Consider the following 16639-nt stretch of genomic DNA (forward strand, 5'->3'; position numbering starts at 1 on the left):
TAACAGACAAGAGACGTTTAAAATTGGTTGCAGCCTGCCGGCGCCTTCAGTCTCAGTCATTCCCTTCAGTGGCTATGTGCATGGAAGTTTTAGGTCTCATGACTGCAGCATCGGACGCAATCCCCTTTGCTCATTTTCACATGAGACCTCTACAGCTTTGTATGCTGAATCAATGGTGCAGGGATTATACAAAGATATCACAATTAATATCCTTGAATCCCAATGTACGACACTCTCTAACATGGTGGATAGATCACTATTGTTTGGTTCAAGGGGCTTCTTTTGTTCGCCCAACGTGGACTGTGATCACAACAGATGCGAGTCTTTCAGGTTGGGGAGCCGTTTGGGGGTCTCTGACAGCACAAGGGGTTTGGAAATCTCAAGAGGCGAGATTACCAATAAATATTTTAGAACTCTGTGCAATTCTCAGGGCTCTTCAGTTCTGGCCTCTACTAAAGAGAGAACCGTTCATTTGTTTTCAGACAGACAATATCACAACTGTGGCTTATGTCAATCATCAGGGTAGGACTCACAGTCCCCAAGCTATGAAAGAAGTATCTCGGATACTTGCTTGGGCGGAATCCAGCTCCTGTCTAATCTCTGCAGTGCATATCCCAGGTGTAGACAATCTCAGCCGCCAGACTTTACATCCAGGGGAGTGGTCTCTCCATCCAGATGTGTTTTCTCAGATTGTTCAGATGTGGGGGCTTCCAGAGATAGATCTCATGGCCTCTCATCTAAACAAGAAACTTCCCAGATACCTGTCCAGGTCTAGGGATGTTCAGGCGGAAGCAGTGGATGCGCTGAGACTTCCTTGGTGTTATCAACCTGCTTACATCTTCCCGCCTCTAGTTCTTCTTCCAAGAGTGATTTCCAAAATCATCATGGAACAGTCTTTTGTGTTGCTGGTGGCTCCAGCATGGCCACACAGGTTTTGGTATGCGGATCTGGTTCGGATGTCCAGTTGCCCGCCTTGGCCACTTCCGTTACGGCCGGACCTACTATCTCAAGGTCCGTTTTTCCATCAGGATCTCAAATCATTAAATTTGAAGGTATGGAAATTGAACGCTTAGTTCTAAGTCATAGAGGTTTCTCTGATTCAGTGATTAATACTATATTACAAGCTCGTAAATCTGTCTCTAGGAAGATTTATTATAGAGTTTGGAAGACTAACATTTCATGGTGTTCTTCTCATAAATTCTCCTGGCATTCTTTTAGAATTCCTAGAATTTTGCAGTTTCTTCAGGATGGTCTGGATAAGGGTTTGTCTGCAAGTTCCTTGAAAGAACAAATCTCCGCTCTTTCTGTTTTATTTCACAGAAAAATTGCTATACTTCCTGATATACACTGTTTTGTACAGGCTTTAGTTCGTATTAAGCCTGTCATTAAGTCAATTTCTCCTCCTTGGATTTGGTTCTAAGGGCTTTACAGGCTCCTCCTTTTGAACCTATGCATTCTTTGGACATTATACTACTTTCCTGGAAAGTGTTGTTCCTTTTGGCTATCTCTTCTGCTAGAAGAGTTTCTGAGCTATCTGCTCTTTCTTGTGAGTCTCCTTTTCTGATTTTTCATCAGGATAAGGTAGTTTTGCGGACTTCTTTTCAATTTTTACCTAAGGTTGTGAATTCTAACAACATTAGTAGAGAAATTGTTGTCCCTTCTTTATGTCCTAATCCTAAGAATTCTTTGGAGAGATCCTTACATTCTTTGGATGTGGTAAGAGCTTTGAAATATTATGTGGAAGCTACTAAAAATTTCAGGAAGACTTCTTGTCTATTTGTTTTATTTTCTGGGCCTAGGAAAGGTCAGAAAGCTTCTGCTGTTTCCTTGGCTTCTTGGTTGAAACTTTTGATTCATCAAGCTTATTTGGAGTCGGGTCATACCCCGCCTCAGAGAATTACAGCTCATTCTACTAGATCAGTCTCTACTTCATGGGCTTTTAAGAATGAAGCTTCAGTCGATCAGATTTGCAAAGCAGCCACTTGGTCCTCTTTGCATACATTTACTAAATTCTACCATTTTGATGTATTTGCTTCTTCGGAAGCAGTTTTTGGTAGAAAAGTTCTTCAGGCAGCTGTTTCAGTTTGATTCTTCTGCTTTTTTTATTTAAGTTTTTTTCTTTCAAAAGTGAAAATAAACTTATTTTTGGGTTGTGGATTATTTTCTCAGCGGAATATGGCTGTTTTTGTTTTAGTCCCTCCCTCTCTAGTGACTCTTGAGTGGAAGATTCCACATCTTGGGTATTGATATCCCATATGTCACTAGCTCATGGACTCTTTCCAATTACATGAAAGAAAACATAATTTATGTAAGAACTTACCTGATAAATTCATTTCTTTCATATTGGCAAGAGTCCATGAGGCCCACCCTTTTTATGGTGGTTATGATTTTTTGTATAAAGCACAATTATTTCCAAATTTCCTTTGTTGATGCTTTCTACTCCTTTCTGTATCACCCCACTGCTTGGCTATTCGTTAAACTGAATTGTGGGTGTGGTGAGGGGTGTATTTATAGGCATTTTGAGGTTTGAGAAACTTTGCCCCTCCTGGTAGGATTGTATATCCCATATGTCACTAGCTCATGGACTCTTGCCAATATGAAAGAAATGAATTTATCAGGTAAGTTCTTACATAAATTATGTTTTTCATAACGTATAGGGCATAGTAGAAGTGTGGCTTACTCAGCATAACAAAGTGATGGCTGCCTAGTTTGGCATTTAAACAGTTAAACATAATCTTGACCACACCGTGAGAGTTTGAATGTTCACAGTTTGAGACTATTTCAATTCACCTGACATTGTAAGCAAGAAAAATAACTTTTTGTGGCAGTGTTTCAATGTTTACTTTATGACATCCATGAACCTTAAATATCACCATTATATTAGTAAGCAATTCCTACTAATGTGTATTGGTTAATAGGTGATTGCTGCTAATGCGATTGACAATTAGTATGTAGCACATAGCCAATCAGAATTAGTCAGAAATACCTATAAGCCAATGGGCATTAATTAGAAAGTACCTATAAGCCAATAAACATTAGATAAGCCAATAAGTATTACTAGGAAGTGCACAACTTATTCTAGTACATTAACTTTTCGGGCGGGCGGGGGGGGGGGGGTTTGATGTTTCCATGTGAATGATACTTTCTAGTAAAGCTAACTCTTTTTTTTATTATTATTATCCTACATTGTCTTACCATGAAATTATGTTTATATCAGTTATTATTGTTATTTAAACTTGAGGTTTGGTAATTAATGAGAGAAACTTTTCCAATTCACCCCAACCATGTTGTCTTCTAAAGATTGTTTTGTTTTTATCAGGGTTACACAGACATATGATGCCGGTGCTTGCGTTTATTTCTACTTTGCTTTTAACTACAGAGGAATAAGTGATCCAGTTCGCGTCTATGAAGAAATAGAGGTAATTATTGTAAGATTTAAGTAATATATATATTGTAATGCACACATATGTTATGCATGTGTATTTATTAGACGTGCATTCTATAGGTTCACTGCCGAATGCAGAAGAAGGTGGCCCCACACAGCGAGGCGGAAATAATTATCCTAGCTAATAAATTAATAGAAGCAAAAAAAAAAAAAATATTATTATTATTAAATATATATATATATATATATATATATATATATTATTTTTTTTGCTTCTATTTATTTATTAGCTAGGATAATTATTTCCTCCTTTTTTACATAATTAAACACTTTTATGATTCAGATAGTGCATGCCATTTTAAACAACTTTCCAATTTACTTTTATTACCAATTTTGCTTTGTTCTCTTGGTATTCTTAGTTGAAAGCTAAACCTAGGTAGGCTTATATGCTAATTTCTTAGACCTTGAAGGCCGTCTCTAATCTGAATGCATTTTCACAGTTTTTCACCACTAGACGGCATTAGTTCATGTGGGTCATATAGATAGCATTGAGCTCACGCACATGAAGTTACCTAGGAGTCGGCACTGATTGTCTAAAATGCAAGTCTGTCAAAAGAACTGAAATAAGGGGGCAGTTTGCAGAGGCTTAGATACAAGGTAATTGCAGAGGTAAAAAGTGTATTATTATAACTGTGTTGGTTATGCAAAACTGAGGATTGGGTAATAAAGGGATTATCTATCTTTTTAAACAACAAAAATTCTGGTGTTGACTTTCCCTTTAATCATACAAATGTACTTATTATACTGTATTTATTTACCGGACTAAAAAAATATTTTGCATTACAGCATGCTGCTAGAGAGGAAATCCTTGCCAATGGAGGAAGTCTATCACATCACCATGGAGGTAGTAACATGCTATATTTTATATATGAACTAAAAACAATATCTATAATAATGTTAGTGTGTCTTTTATTCAATAACCTGTATGTACTTGCAAATGTTTAATACTATACTGCAAACAACAGCATTTGAAGGGATATTCTAATGAGAGAGGATATTCTCTAAATCAATAGAGCATGTTATTTTTGTATAACATTAGTAAAGTCGCACTCAGGATCTGTAAGCTTTAAAGCTCCTGAGGACGAGACTGATCAGCCAATCAGGAGCGACGGTCACACTTAGTATTCAATCACCGCTTCTGAGAAGATATTTACCTATATGTTTAACACAGGGGTTAAAGGGACAGTCAAGTCCAAAAACAACTTTAATTTTTCAAATAGGTCATGTAATTTTAAACAACTCTCCAATTTACTTTTATCAACAATTTTGCTTTGTTCTCTTGGTATTCTAGTTGATAGCAAACCTAGGGAGGCACATATGATAATTTCTAAGCCCTTGAAGGCCGCCTCTATTTTATTTACTTTTCACAGCAGGGGAGAGCAAGCTCATGTAGGCCATATAGATAGCATTGTGATCACGCCTGTGGCTAGTGGCAGACACTGCACTAATTGGCTAAAATGCAAGTCAATAGATAATAACTAAAAGTCATGTGATTAGGGGCGGTCAGAAGATGCTTAGATGCAAGTTAGTCACAGAAGTAAAAAGTGTATTAATATAACAGTGTTGATTTTGCAAGTTATCTAGCGTTAGTAATGCAAAAAGTAACATGCTCTGCATTTGAATCTCACTTTGTCTGAATGCTACTGTCTTATTTACATATACAGTTGTACACAAAACACATTCATAGCCAAAATAATTCAGTCAATATTTCTCAGCAGTTTATTCCACTGATAAATTAGACACATTCGGTGGCACATGAATAATGTTGTAAAGAAAGTTAAATGAGCAATGACATGCCATAACATAGTTACCTTTTAATTGTGGTCTTTATCATTGGGGAAGTTTATAAACAACTTCTAGTGAAGTGTTTGGTTTAGCTAACTCAGGCGTTACGAAAAGAATACAACATTGATCAAGTGTAAATTTTTGTCACATTAACAGCGTGTAGTCATTTGTTTCCTCTCAATGATTTGTATTTATTCCAGATGTTATTTATACTCCATACTGAACAGTGACTGTGGAAGTGCTACTTGGCTGTCTTGTGATATCTGTGCATGTCTGTGATGTTAATAATAAATGTATATAGCAGACAACTAGGCCCTTGCTTACTAATTTTGCATTTTAAATTTGCTTTAAGTCTGCAAAGTAAGGTACAGGAGATCCGGAGTAATATAAATAGATTTGTGTTGTTTTCCTATATGCTGACATTTAAAAAGTATTTCTGTTACTTTAAAGGGCCACTAAAGTCAAAATTAAAGTTTCATGATTCAGATAAAGCATGAAAGTAATAAAAAAAATAAAAAAAAAAAATAATTCAAATATACTTCCATTATCAAAATGTGCACATTATTTTTATATGTACACATACTATATACGTATATGCATTTTGTGATTGGCTGATGGCTGTCACATGAAACAAAGGGAGGGAAAATTGGATTAACTTTTGCCAGAAATTTGCTACAAAATATTATAGATTTCATTTGATTGCATTGTTTATCAGTTTAAGGGCTAGTTATACACCATAAATTACAATAGCTATGCTTGTATTGTATATGTAATACTTCTTGATAGGTTTGTCTCTATATGTTTATATATCCTAATTTATTAGCCGGTGTGCATGTAAGTAGAAGAGACTGCCTAAGTAGACTCAAAATGGATTTTGCACTATATTGCAGCAGTGTTTGCAACGTATACACTCTCCTGAGCCTAGGTATGCTCTTCAACTGCATATGCAAGAGAACAAAGCCAATTTGGTAATATAAAATAAAAATGTACATGAAAAAACATTGTAATTTAGTTCTATTTGATCTGAATCGTTCAAGTGTGGCTGTAATATCCCTTTAAAGTAAGGGAGAGGATCCTAAATATAAGATAACACAAAAATGTTTAATTTCTTGTTCTCAAAAGTTATCTTGCGGAGTCATAAATTTGCATAAAAGAGAAAATGCTTTTATTTTGTTTTTAAGTACCATTTATTTAAAATTACCTTTGCACTTAAGAATGATTTTGCTATAAATTTTATTTTGAATGATAACGCTGAGCATGCTAATAACAAATGTATAAATCCATATGCTGATTTAACTGGATGTTAAACACTAAATACATGTTTTAAGCATAGTATTGAGGTTATTCCCCGCCTCCCTCTAGTCATGGGTTGAAATAGTTTGAAATCTACCTTTCACTACGTTCAAGTGCTGATGTCGACACACACTGTCAGATACATGCAGTGTAACCTAGGTTCCAAAATGGCAGCGCCCATGATTAAAAAGAGGTGCAAGAAATGTATTTAGTGTTTAATGTCCCTTTAAGAGCAGTATTGCCAGAAATGTACAAAAACATGAAAAGCAACACCTCTGGAAAATTCAAAATATCTTATTTATCTAAGTTTTGCTCCTTAAAGGGACAATAAACCCAATTTTTTTCTTTCATGATTCAGATAGAGAATACCATTTTAAACAACTTTCTAATTTACTTATTTTATCTAATTTGCTTCATTCTCTTGATATTATTTCCTGAGAAGCATATCTAGATAGGCTCAGTAGCTTCTGATAGGTGGCTGCACATAGATGCCTCATGTGATTGTCTCACCAATGTGCATTGATATTTATTTAACAAACAACATCTAAAGATTGCAGCAAATTAGGTAATAGAAGTAAATTGGAAAGTTGTTTAAAATTGTATTCTCTATCTGAATCATGACAGAATTTTGTTGGGTTTAATGGCCCTTTAAACCTTGCAGCAGTTTACATGCTAATTGGATTGTCATATATGGGATTTTGGGCTAATTTGTAATACAGTACTATTATCCATGGTTGATTGTGCCTCTGTTCTTGAGAAGACCGCTATATGTTAGGTTTGCCACATTTTGCCACAGTTTTTACATACTTATCTTTTATACAGTCGCCTTAGTATGTGGTTCTGCCACCAAAGAACTGTGGTTTTAAATAAGTCAAGTCTAGAACTTTTACTGATTCACAACAGTTTCTAGATCTTATTCTGGATTACAAGTATTTCAGATTTATTTATTCACAAACTAAAGAGTTTTCAGTTTTTATATGTTTATATTGTGAGCCAGGGTGGATAAAAATCAATGTGTTTTTTTTTTATTATTTTACTTACATCCTGAAGATATCATATATTATTGGTTTTCTAGTGCTCAAAACTGAATTTTTGTCTGCAGAAATAACATGCCCACTTTTCACTGCAAAATGGTCAACAATGGATTCCAATGGAACAAAGCAAATTAGACAAGAGAAGTAAATTGGAAAATTGTTAAAAATTGCTTGTTCTTTCTGAATTATGAAAGTTTAATTTTGACTTTACTGTCACTTCCCTGCAAATGTATGTACACAAAATCATCCCTTACTTAGTTTCAAGATGCTCTCTGAACAGAAGATTGTTTATAGTGGAATATATCTGCACAAGGACCTAAGTGTGAGGAGGGAGGGGCAAGCAATAAAAATAAAATACAATGTTATTGTTTTAGTTAAATAAAACAATTTAAATTCTTATAAATAAGGTCATGGTTATCATTTCAATGATCTATCTATGCATATCTAATGATATATAACCAAAACAGTACTGGTCTGATATAAATGGAGAAATAATCTGAAAAGTTATAATTCTAAAAATGATAACCATGATTTAAATCGATATAAATTAGTCTTACTGACTAGTGATTTAAATCAATTTGATTTAAAACAAATCCACCTTTTTATGAGCTTATGGTTATGCCTTTCCCACAACAAGTGTTTCAGTGGAGCTGCATGCATAATGGTTTCTACCAATACTGTAGGTATTTCTACTCTTCAAGTTTCATATGAGAAATGTTATGCCCAGATAATACACCAATCTCACTAGTCAAGGTTATCTGTGGAATTCAGCATAATATATGCATTTATTCCCATTTCTTTGATTCATTGAGTGATTGGAATGATTAAGGGCCTGGTAATCAAAAATTAGCTAGCATGGAGAGAAATCACACAAAAAAAAATTGGCTTTTGAGCAATATATTGTAATGTATGTGTCTATTGTTCACATCCAGAATTCTGCATGACAAGTTAAACAGCTCTTGAGCTAATTTTCCTTAAAAAAATAAAAATATGGGAAAAAAACAACCAAAGATTTTGCATGATTTCTGTCCATGAGTTTTTAATCATCAGGACCTAAGGGCCTGATATTCAAAAGCTTGCTGCTCAGGTGACACATCGATAGAAACACACATTTATTTTGAGAAATGTTTATGTTGCTAGGTAGTGATTTCTCTCCATTCCGGTGAGGTTTTGAATATCAGGCCCTAAGGCAGTGATATTCAAAGTTTCTCCAGCTTGGAGAAAAATTGTAGTTCAGACTTCGCAAAGGCTGAACTAACTGAATATCCAAAAGAAAAAGGGCGGAGCTCTTCAGCACTGTGGGACCTCTCTCATTTCTGTATGTGCAGAGACAAGCCCAGTTCAATATAGCTTGACATGTTTTGCCAACAACAAAAAAAGGCCTTTTGATAAAGCCGAATTGTCGGCGAAACATGTCAAGGGAGGGGAGAGAGCAAATGGGAGCTCATTAATGGTGATGTTTAAGACTTGCAGCATCAATTTACCTATATTTAATATTATGTGGTCTCAGTTGATATTACGCTGAGTATAATCCAGGGAATATTAGGGGACTTTATAGATGAAGGTGGCGTTCTTTATTTGAAGTATACTTTGTAATTATAGTGTTGAATGGCATACAAGCCTTTCAGTTACACAGTATAGTTATAACGTACAATACTAATAGGACAATCTTAAATCCTCATCTCATAAGACGTATGTTACAAACATATAAACAGCTTTTCAATCTGAAAGCAGTGAATATACACAATCTTATGGGTTAAAGTAAAATTCAATACCTTTATACCAACTAATATTGAAGAATATTATGCGTACTTAGCTAGTTGGTCATTTTACCTCATAAGTGTATTAGTATAATTCAATACCTTTATACCAACTAATATTGAACAATATTATAAGTACTTAGTTGGTCATTTTACCTCATAAGTGAAATTCTATATTAAATTTAAAAGTTGCTTAAATTACTGGCCCAGGAATAGTTTATACTGTGACCGCTACCAATAATTGCGGTATTCTACCGGGTTACCTTGCTGCCAGCATTTTATTTTTAATTTACCTATTGTTTTAAATATATTCTAATAAAGTTCTACGTTTTAATCTTCCATGATGTCACACACCCCATTTATAATTAATGTGTTAGGGTTCTACTTGAGGGCTTAAAAAGCATCACTTTTTTCAGTCTCTCTGATTTTGTGAATTCTTTCAGTATTATTGCATTTAAGCTTTGCACTTTCTCATTTGTAATTTAATTCATTTTCATTTTGATATAGCAGTAATTTTACACATTCTGATTATACTTTGAAAGTTTCTGTGTTACTTTAATAACTTAGGATCATACTTTGTATTTTCTCCATTGTAAACTGACAGTTTCAGAAAGTGGGAGGAACAGGACAGTTCCCTGGGCTGAACATGGGAGTTCCCAGGGTATATCTCTCTCACAAGTCTTGTGAAATTTTCTAAGCATTTTAAACAAGCTGGTCTCACTGATTTGTCTCGTTAGCTGTATGCAGGTGAATTTTGCTAAGAAATAACAATACACTTTAACAGAAAAATAATACAGTATATACTAAAATATAGACAAAAGCAAGTCACATTGTAGTGAAAACATTGCAGTTTAATTTGGAATTGATGCAAACAGAGCCTTTATATCAGCCCCAGGGGTTCTCCAATTACCTTCCCTCGCCCATGTGACATTTTGTATCCCAGAGAGCTTCATTGTTTGCTATGGAAGGCATCTCTCATCTCTCTGGGATTTACAGGTTCTTCCCCTTTTCTTAGAAACTTCAGTGAGCTCTGCCCCTGTAAACTTAGCACTATATTCTCTCTCCAAGCTAGAGAATGTTTGATTATCTGGCCCATAGAAAGTAATGACGGTCTCTGGGAAACTGAAGCTGACTGTTTTATAGTTTTAATTTAATGCAAAGTGCAATCTAATATACACCCACACAAGGGACAATCTACTCCAGAATTTGTATTGTTTAAAAATATAAATAATCCCTTTTATTACCCATTCCCCAGTTTTGCATAACCAAAACTGTTATATTAATACACTTTTTACCTCTGTGATTACCTTGTTTCTAAGCCTCTGCAGACTGCCCATTTATCTCAGTTCTTTTGACAGACATGCATTTTAGCCAATCAGTGCTGACTCTTAAATAACTCCACGTGAGTGAGCACAATGTTATCTATATGACACACAAGAACTAACAGTGTAACTGTGAAAAATTGTCAAAATGCACTGAGATAAGAGTCAGTTTAACATTTTAGAAATTAGCATATGAGCCTACCTATATTTAGCTTTCCAAAAAGAATACCAAGAGAGAAAACCAAATTTGATGATAAAAGTAAATCATAAATGCACTGCTGTATACAAAATAAAATACAAAATAGAAAGTGCAAAGTTTAAATGTAATAAAATTTAATCTGAAGTGTAAAGTGATATAAAATAGAAAGCACACAGTGTAAATGCAACAAAACTGTCATGTTTTCAGTGCTATATTGTCTCTCCACATACAGAAATGCAGGGAAACGCCCCTTGGAGAAGTAAAACAAAATCTACCTTTTGAATTTTTCACTAGGGATTTTGCAGTGCTGGAGGATCACTTTAGATCATCTCACCTGAGCAGAGATGTTTTGAATATCAGGTCCCAAGTGAAATAATCAATTAGTAATTTAATAATTATTGTCTCAACTCTTGCCCGGTGGACATTAGTTCTCATAGACTATATTACTTATATGACAGAATTCTTTTTCCTTTACGATTCAGAGAAAGCATACAATTTTAAACAACCTTCCAATTTATTTCTATTATCAACTGTGCTTCATTGTCTTTGTATTCAGAAGCAGCAGTGCACTACTGGGAGCTAGCTGAACACAGGTGAGCTAATAACAGTAGACACACATGCATTGCTGCTCCTGAGCCTACCTAGATATGCTTTTCAACAAAGGATACCAAGAGTGTGAAGCAATTTAGATAATAGAAGTAAATTGGAAAGTTGTTTAAAACTGTATGATCTAACTGCATCATGAAAAATAAATTTTGAGTTTCTTGTCTCTTTAACAATATGCTATCTAGGTGCTCCCACCCTGCACCAATAATGAGAAGCAGTTACATCTAAAACTTATTACCAGGTTTGGGTTATCTTTTTTTCAAATATCTTTCTTGTGCTTCCTTTCCATTTCAAAAATTGTGTATTTTCTCCAAATTATCAACTAGTTTCGATTTATTTTCTTTTAATTTTGCTTTAGTTGAAGATGGATCTTGAACAAATTCATCAAGTTTTCTCTATTGATCTGAACTTAGCCATAAGAGTCTTTAGCATCTTCAAGTTGCTAACAAAAAATATATTAATACCCCTGTCCACCTCCAAAAGTGTTAGTTTGAATCTTTAACTTGCAACCTAGATTATTTTTTCTTAGCATAAGAGAAGTCTTAAAGGCAGCTCCCCCTCTATTTTCAAAAGATTGTGCAAATGTTGTTGTTTTGAATCCACTAAGTATATCAAGAGGACTAATTCCTTGTTTATTCTACTTTCCACTCTTTGATTCTGAAGGATTTAAAATCTATATCTTAATGCTAATTGGAGTTTCTGAGCTGGGGTTGTAGCTTCATTGTTTGCCAGTTATAATGAAGCATTACTTGAAGGTTTAAGGGGACAGTAAACTCCTTAAGTATGTTATAGAAAATGTTTGTTATGTGTAATGAAACCGTATCATTCAGGTAAGTCTATTTGGAATAAGTCTAAACAGACTAAGAAGCCCGCTGAGAACAAATCGGCATGTAGGGGTGGCCCCCGATCTGGGAACGGATCAAGTAGGGGGCAGACTGTCTCTTTTTACAGACGCTTGGTTCCAGGATGTACAGGATCCTTGGGTCCTGGAGGTCATATCTCAGGGATACCGGATAGGATTCAAATCTCTTCCGCCCAGGGGCAGATTCCTACTCTCCCGACTGTCTACAAGACCAGAGAAGAGGACTGTCTTTTTAGGTTGCGTACAGGATCTGTCCTCTCTAGGAGTAATTGTCCTGGCAGAAAGAGGTTTGGGGTTTTATTCAAACCTTTTCATGTTTCCAAAAAGGGAGGGAACTTTTCATCCAATTCTGGACTTAAAGTGCCTAAACAAGTTTGAGTGTTCCCTCTTTCAAGATGGAGACAATACGGTCAATCCTTCCTCTGGTTCAGGAAGGACAGTTTATGACCACAATAGACCTGAAGGATGCCTACCTTCACGTTCCGATACACAGAGAGCATTTTCAGTTCCTGAGGATTGCCTTTCTTGACCAGCATCTCCAGTTCATAGCTCTTCCGTTTGGCCTAGCTACTGCTCCATGGATATTTACAAACATTCTGGGGGCTCTTCTAGCCATTGCCAGAACACGAGGTATTGCAGTAGCGCCTTACCAGGACGATATATTGGTACAGGCACCATCTTTTCATCTAGTGGAAGAGCACTCAGAGTCTCTTCTCAGTTTTATTCGATCACATGGATGGAAGATAAACTTGGAAAAGGGTTCTTTTACTCGAAGTGCAAGGGTGAATTTCCTGGTGACAATAATAGACTCCATATCCATGAGATTTTTTCTCACAGATCAGAGACGTTGCAAGCTAACAACTGCATGTCTTGCCCTCCAGGCATCTTGAGACCCTCAGTGGCCCAATGTATGGAGGTGATTGGACTCATGGTGTCCTGTATGGACATCATTCCCTTTGCCAGATTCCATCTCAGACCCTTACAACTATGCATGCTGAGACACTGGAACGGCGACCATTCAGATCTGTCTCAACAAATTGTGCTGGACAACCTGTCGAGAGACTCGCTCTCTTGGTGGCTCTGTCTAGATCATCTGTCCCAAGGCATGTGCTTCTTGAGACAGTCTTGGGAGATTGTGACTACTGACGCAAGTCTTTCCGGCTGGGAAGCCATTTGGGGTGCCAAGAAGGCACATAGGCTGTGGACTCAGGAGTCGTCCTCCCTTCCGATCAATATATTGGAACTCTGGGCAATCTTTAATGCTTTGAAGGCTTGGCCCCTTCTGGGTTCGTCCCAGTTTATCAGATTCCAATCAGACAATATAACCTTGGTTTCCTACATCAAACATCAGGGTGGAATGAGAAGTCCCTTTGCGATGAGATAAGTATCTCAGATACTAGAGTGGGCGGAGACACATGGATGTATGCTGTCGGCAATCCACATTCCAGGTATGGACAACTGGGAAGCGGACTTGCTCAGCTGGCAATACTTTCACTCAGGGGAATGGTCTCTCCACCCGAGGTGTTTACTGAGATATGCAGTGAGTGGAGGATGCCAGAGATAGATCTCATGGCATCCCGCCTTAATACCAAGCTACCCAGGTACAGGTCGAGGGATCCTCAGGCTGAACTCATAGATGTCCTATCAGTTCCATGGAGGTTCAGACTTGTATATCTTTTTCCTCCATTAACGCTTCTCCCTCGTGTGGTGGCTCGCATCAGTGATTCTGATTGCTCCATCGTGGCTGCGAAGTACGTGGTTTGCGGATCTGGTGGGGATGTCCTCATCTCCTCAGTGGAGGTTACCTTGTTGCAGGGATCTGCTGATGCATGGTCCCTTCGTTCATCAAAATCTAGTTTCTCTGAGGCTGACTGCGTGGAGATTGAACACGCTTAGTCTTAGCCAAGAGAGGGTTTTCTGAGAGTGTTATCGACACTCTGGTTCAAGCTCGTAAGCCAGTTACTTGTCATATCTACCATAAAGTGTGGAGGACTTACTTGTACTGGTGTGAAGAGCATGGCTTTTCCTGGCATAAGGTTAAGGTTGACAGAATTTTATCTTTTCTCCAGGATGGACTGGAGAAGGGTCTATCTGCTAGTTCCTTGAGGAGACAGATATCAGCCCTGTCGGTGTTACTGCACAAGAGATTGCCTGAGCTTCCTGATGTGCAGTCCTTCGTTAAAGGGACAGTCTACCATAGAATTGTTATTGTTTTAAAAGATAGATAATCCCTTTACTACCCATTCCCCAGTTTTGCATAACCAACACAGTTATATTAATATACTTTTTACCTCTGTGATTTCCTTGTATCTAGGAACCTTCTTCCAGCCCCCTGATCACATGACTGTGACTGTTTATTATCTATTGTCTTAAATTTAGCATTGTTTTGTGCTAGATCTTAAATAACCCCCTGTGCCTGAACACAGTGTTATCTATATGGCCCATGTGTACTTTCTGTCTCTTTGTGTTGAAAAGAGATTTAAAAAGCATGTGATAAGAGGCAGCCCTCAAAGGCTTAGAAATTAGCATATGAGCCTACCTATGTTTAGTTTAAACTAAGAATACCAAGAGAAAAAAGCTAATTTGATGATAAAAGAAAATTGGAAAGTTGATTAAAATTAAAAGTCCTATCTGAATAATTAAAGTTTAATTAATACTAGACTGTCCCTTTAAGGTTCTGACTAGGATCAGACCTGTGTTTAGATCTGGTGCTCTGCCTTGGAGCCTCAATCTTGTTCTTAGTGTTTTGCAGCAGGCTCCGTTTGAACCTAGGCATACTGTTGACATTAAATTATTTTGGAAGGTTCTTTTTTTTGTTGGTTATTTCCACTGCCCGCAGAGTTTCAGAGATTTCTGCGTTGCAATGTGACCCTCTTATCTGGTTTTCCATGATGATAAGGCGGTTTTACGTACTAAATTAGGGTTCCTCACTAAGGTGGTGTCGATTCGTAACATTAATCAAGAAATTGTTGTTCCTTCCTTGTGTCCTAATCCTTCTTCAGCAAAGGAACGTTTGCTCACAATCTAGATGTGGTTCGTGCCTTGAAGTTCTATCTTCAGGCTACTAAGGAATTCAGACAATCTTCCTCTTTGTTTGTCATCTAAACGGGGAAGCGTAAGGGTCAGAAGGCTACTACGACTTCCCCTATCTCCCATTATTCCTTCAGTGTCCTCTGGAGCTTGGTTATAGTTTTCCCAACAGTAAGGAATGAAGTCATGGACTCTCCCTCCCTTATGGAAGGAAAACATAATTTATGCTTACCAGATAAATTCCTTTCCTTCATGGCAGGGGTAGTCCATGACCCCGCCCGTACTTTTTTTTTGTTGGGCAACTCCCTTTTTTATATTATTTCTTCTGGCACCTTTATACCCTGATGTTTCTCCTACTTTTCCTTGTTCCCTCTGCAGAATGACTGGGCGATAGGGGAAGTGGGAGGGATATTTAAGCCTTTGGCTGGGTTGTCTTTGCCTCCTCCTGGTGGCCAGGTGTTGTATTTTCCAACAGTAAGGAATGAAGTTGTGCACTCTCCCTGCAAGGAAGGAAAGGAATTTATCTGGTAAGCATAAATTAGTTTTTTTGTAATTTTGATAGCCCCAGCGTGGCCTCGCAGGATTTGGTATATGGATCTGGTCCGAATATCCAATTGCCTGCCGTGGCCTTTTTCTCTAAGTCCAAACCACCTGTCTCAAGGCCCCTTTTACTATCCAGATCTAAAGTCTATAAACATAATGGCATGGAAATTGAATGCTTAGGATTCTCTGACTCTGTGATTAACACTGTGATTCAGGCCCATAAGCCTGTTTCTAGAATGATCTATCACAAAGCTTGGAGAACTTACATTTCGTGGTGTACTACCCATGATTATTCATGGCATTCTTTTAGAATTCCTAAGATTCTTCAAGTTCTACAGAATGGTTAAGATAAAGGTCTATATGCCAGTTCTCTGAAAGGCAAAATATCTGCCCTCTCTGTATTGTTTAATAGGAAAATTACTAATCTTCCTGATGTTCATTATTTTGTACAGGCTTTAATCCGGATTAAACCTGTTATTAGTCCTATTTCTCCTCCTTGGAGTTTTAACCTAGTATTAAAAGTGTTACATGCTCCTCCTTTTGAGCATATGCATACATTTGATATTAATCTGCTCTCTTGGAAAGTGCAGTTTCTTATGGCCATCTCTTCTGCTAGAAGAGTTTCTGAATTATATGTTCTCTCTTGTGAGTCTCCTTATCTGATTTCCATCAGGATAAATTTGTTTTCCTAACTACTTTTAAATTTTTACCTTAAAGTGCCATAAAACAGGTTGATATCTGTGCATATCCTAAAAGGGAT

General features: G+C 36.9%; 1 protein-coding gene across 2 annotated transcripts in view; it reads left to right on the plus strand.

Moving 5' to 3' along the window:
- The window catches only part of AGPS (alkylglycerone phosphate synthase), a 705364-nt gene that overhangs the window by 610439 nt on the left and 78286 nt on the right, over nucleotides 1–16639 (plus strand). For both annotated transcript variants that reach the window (XM_053698493.1, XM_053698494.1), the window contains exons 18-19: nucleotides 3320–3419; nucleotides 4232–4289. In XM_053698493.1, the coding sequence (XP_053554468.1) occupies nucleotides 3320–3419; nucleotides 4232–4289 (158 nt within the window). The remainder of the gene's footprint in view (nucleotides 1–3319; nucleotides 3420–4231; nucleotides 4290–16639) is intronic.

Source organism: Bombina bombina, chromosome 1 (genome assembly GCF_027579735.1).
Source record: "Bombina bombina isolate aBomBom1 chromosome 1, aBomBom1.pri, whole genome shotgun sequence".
NCBI lineage: Eukaryota > Metazoa > Chordata > Amphibia > Anura > Bombinatoridae > Bombina > Bombina bombina.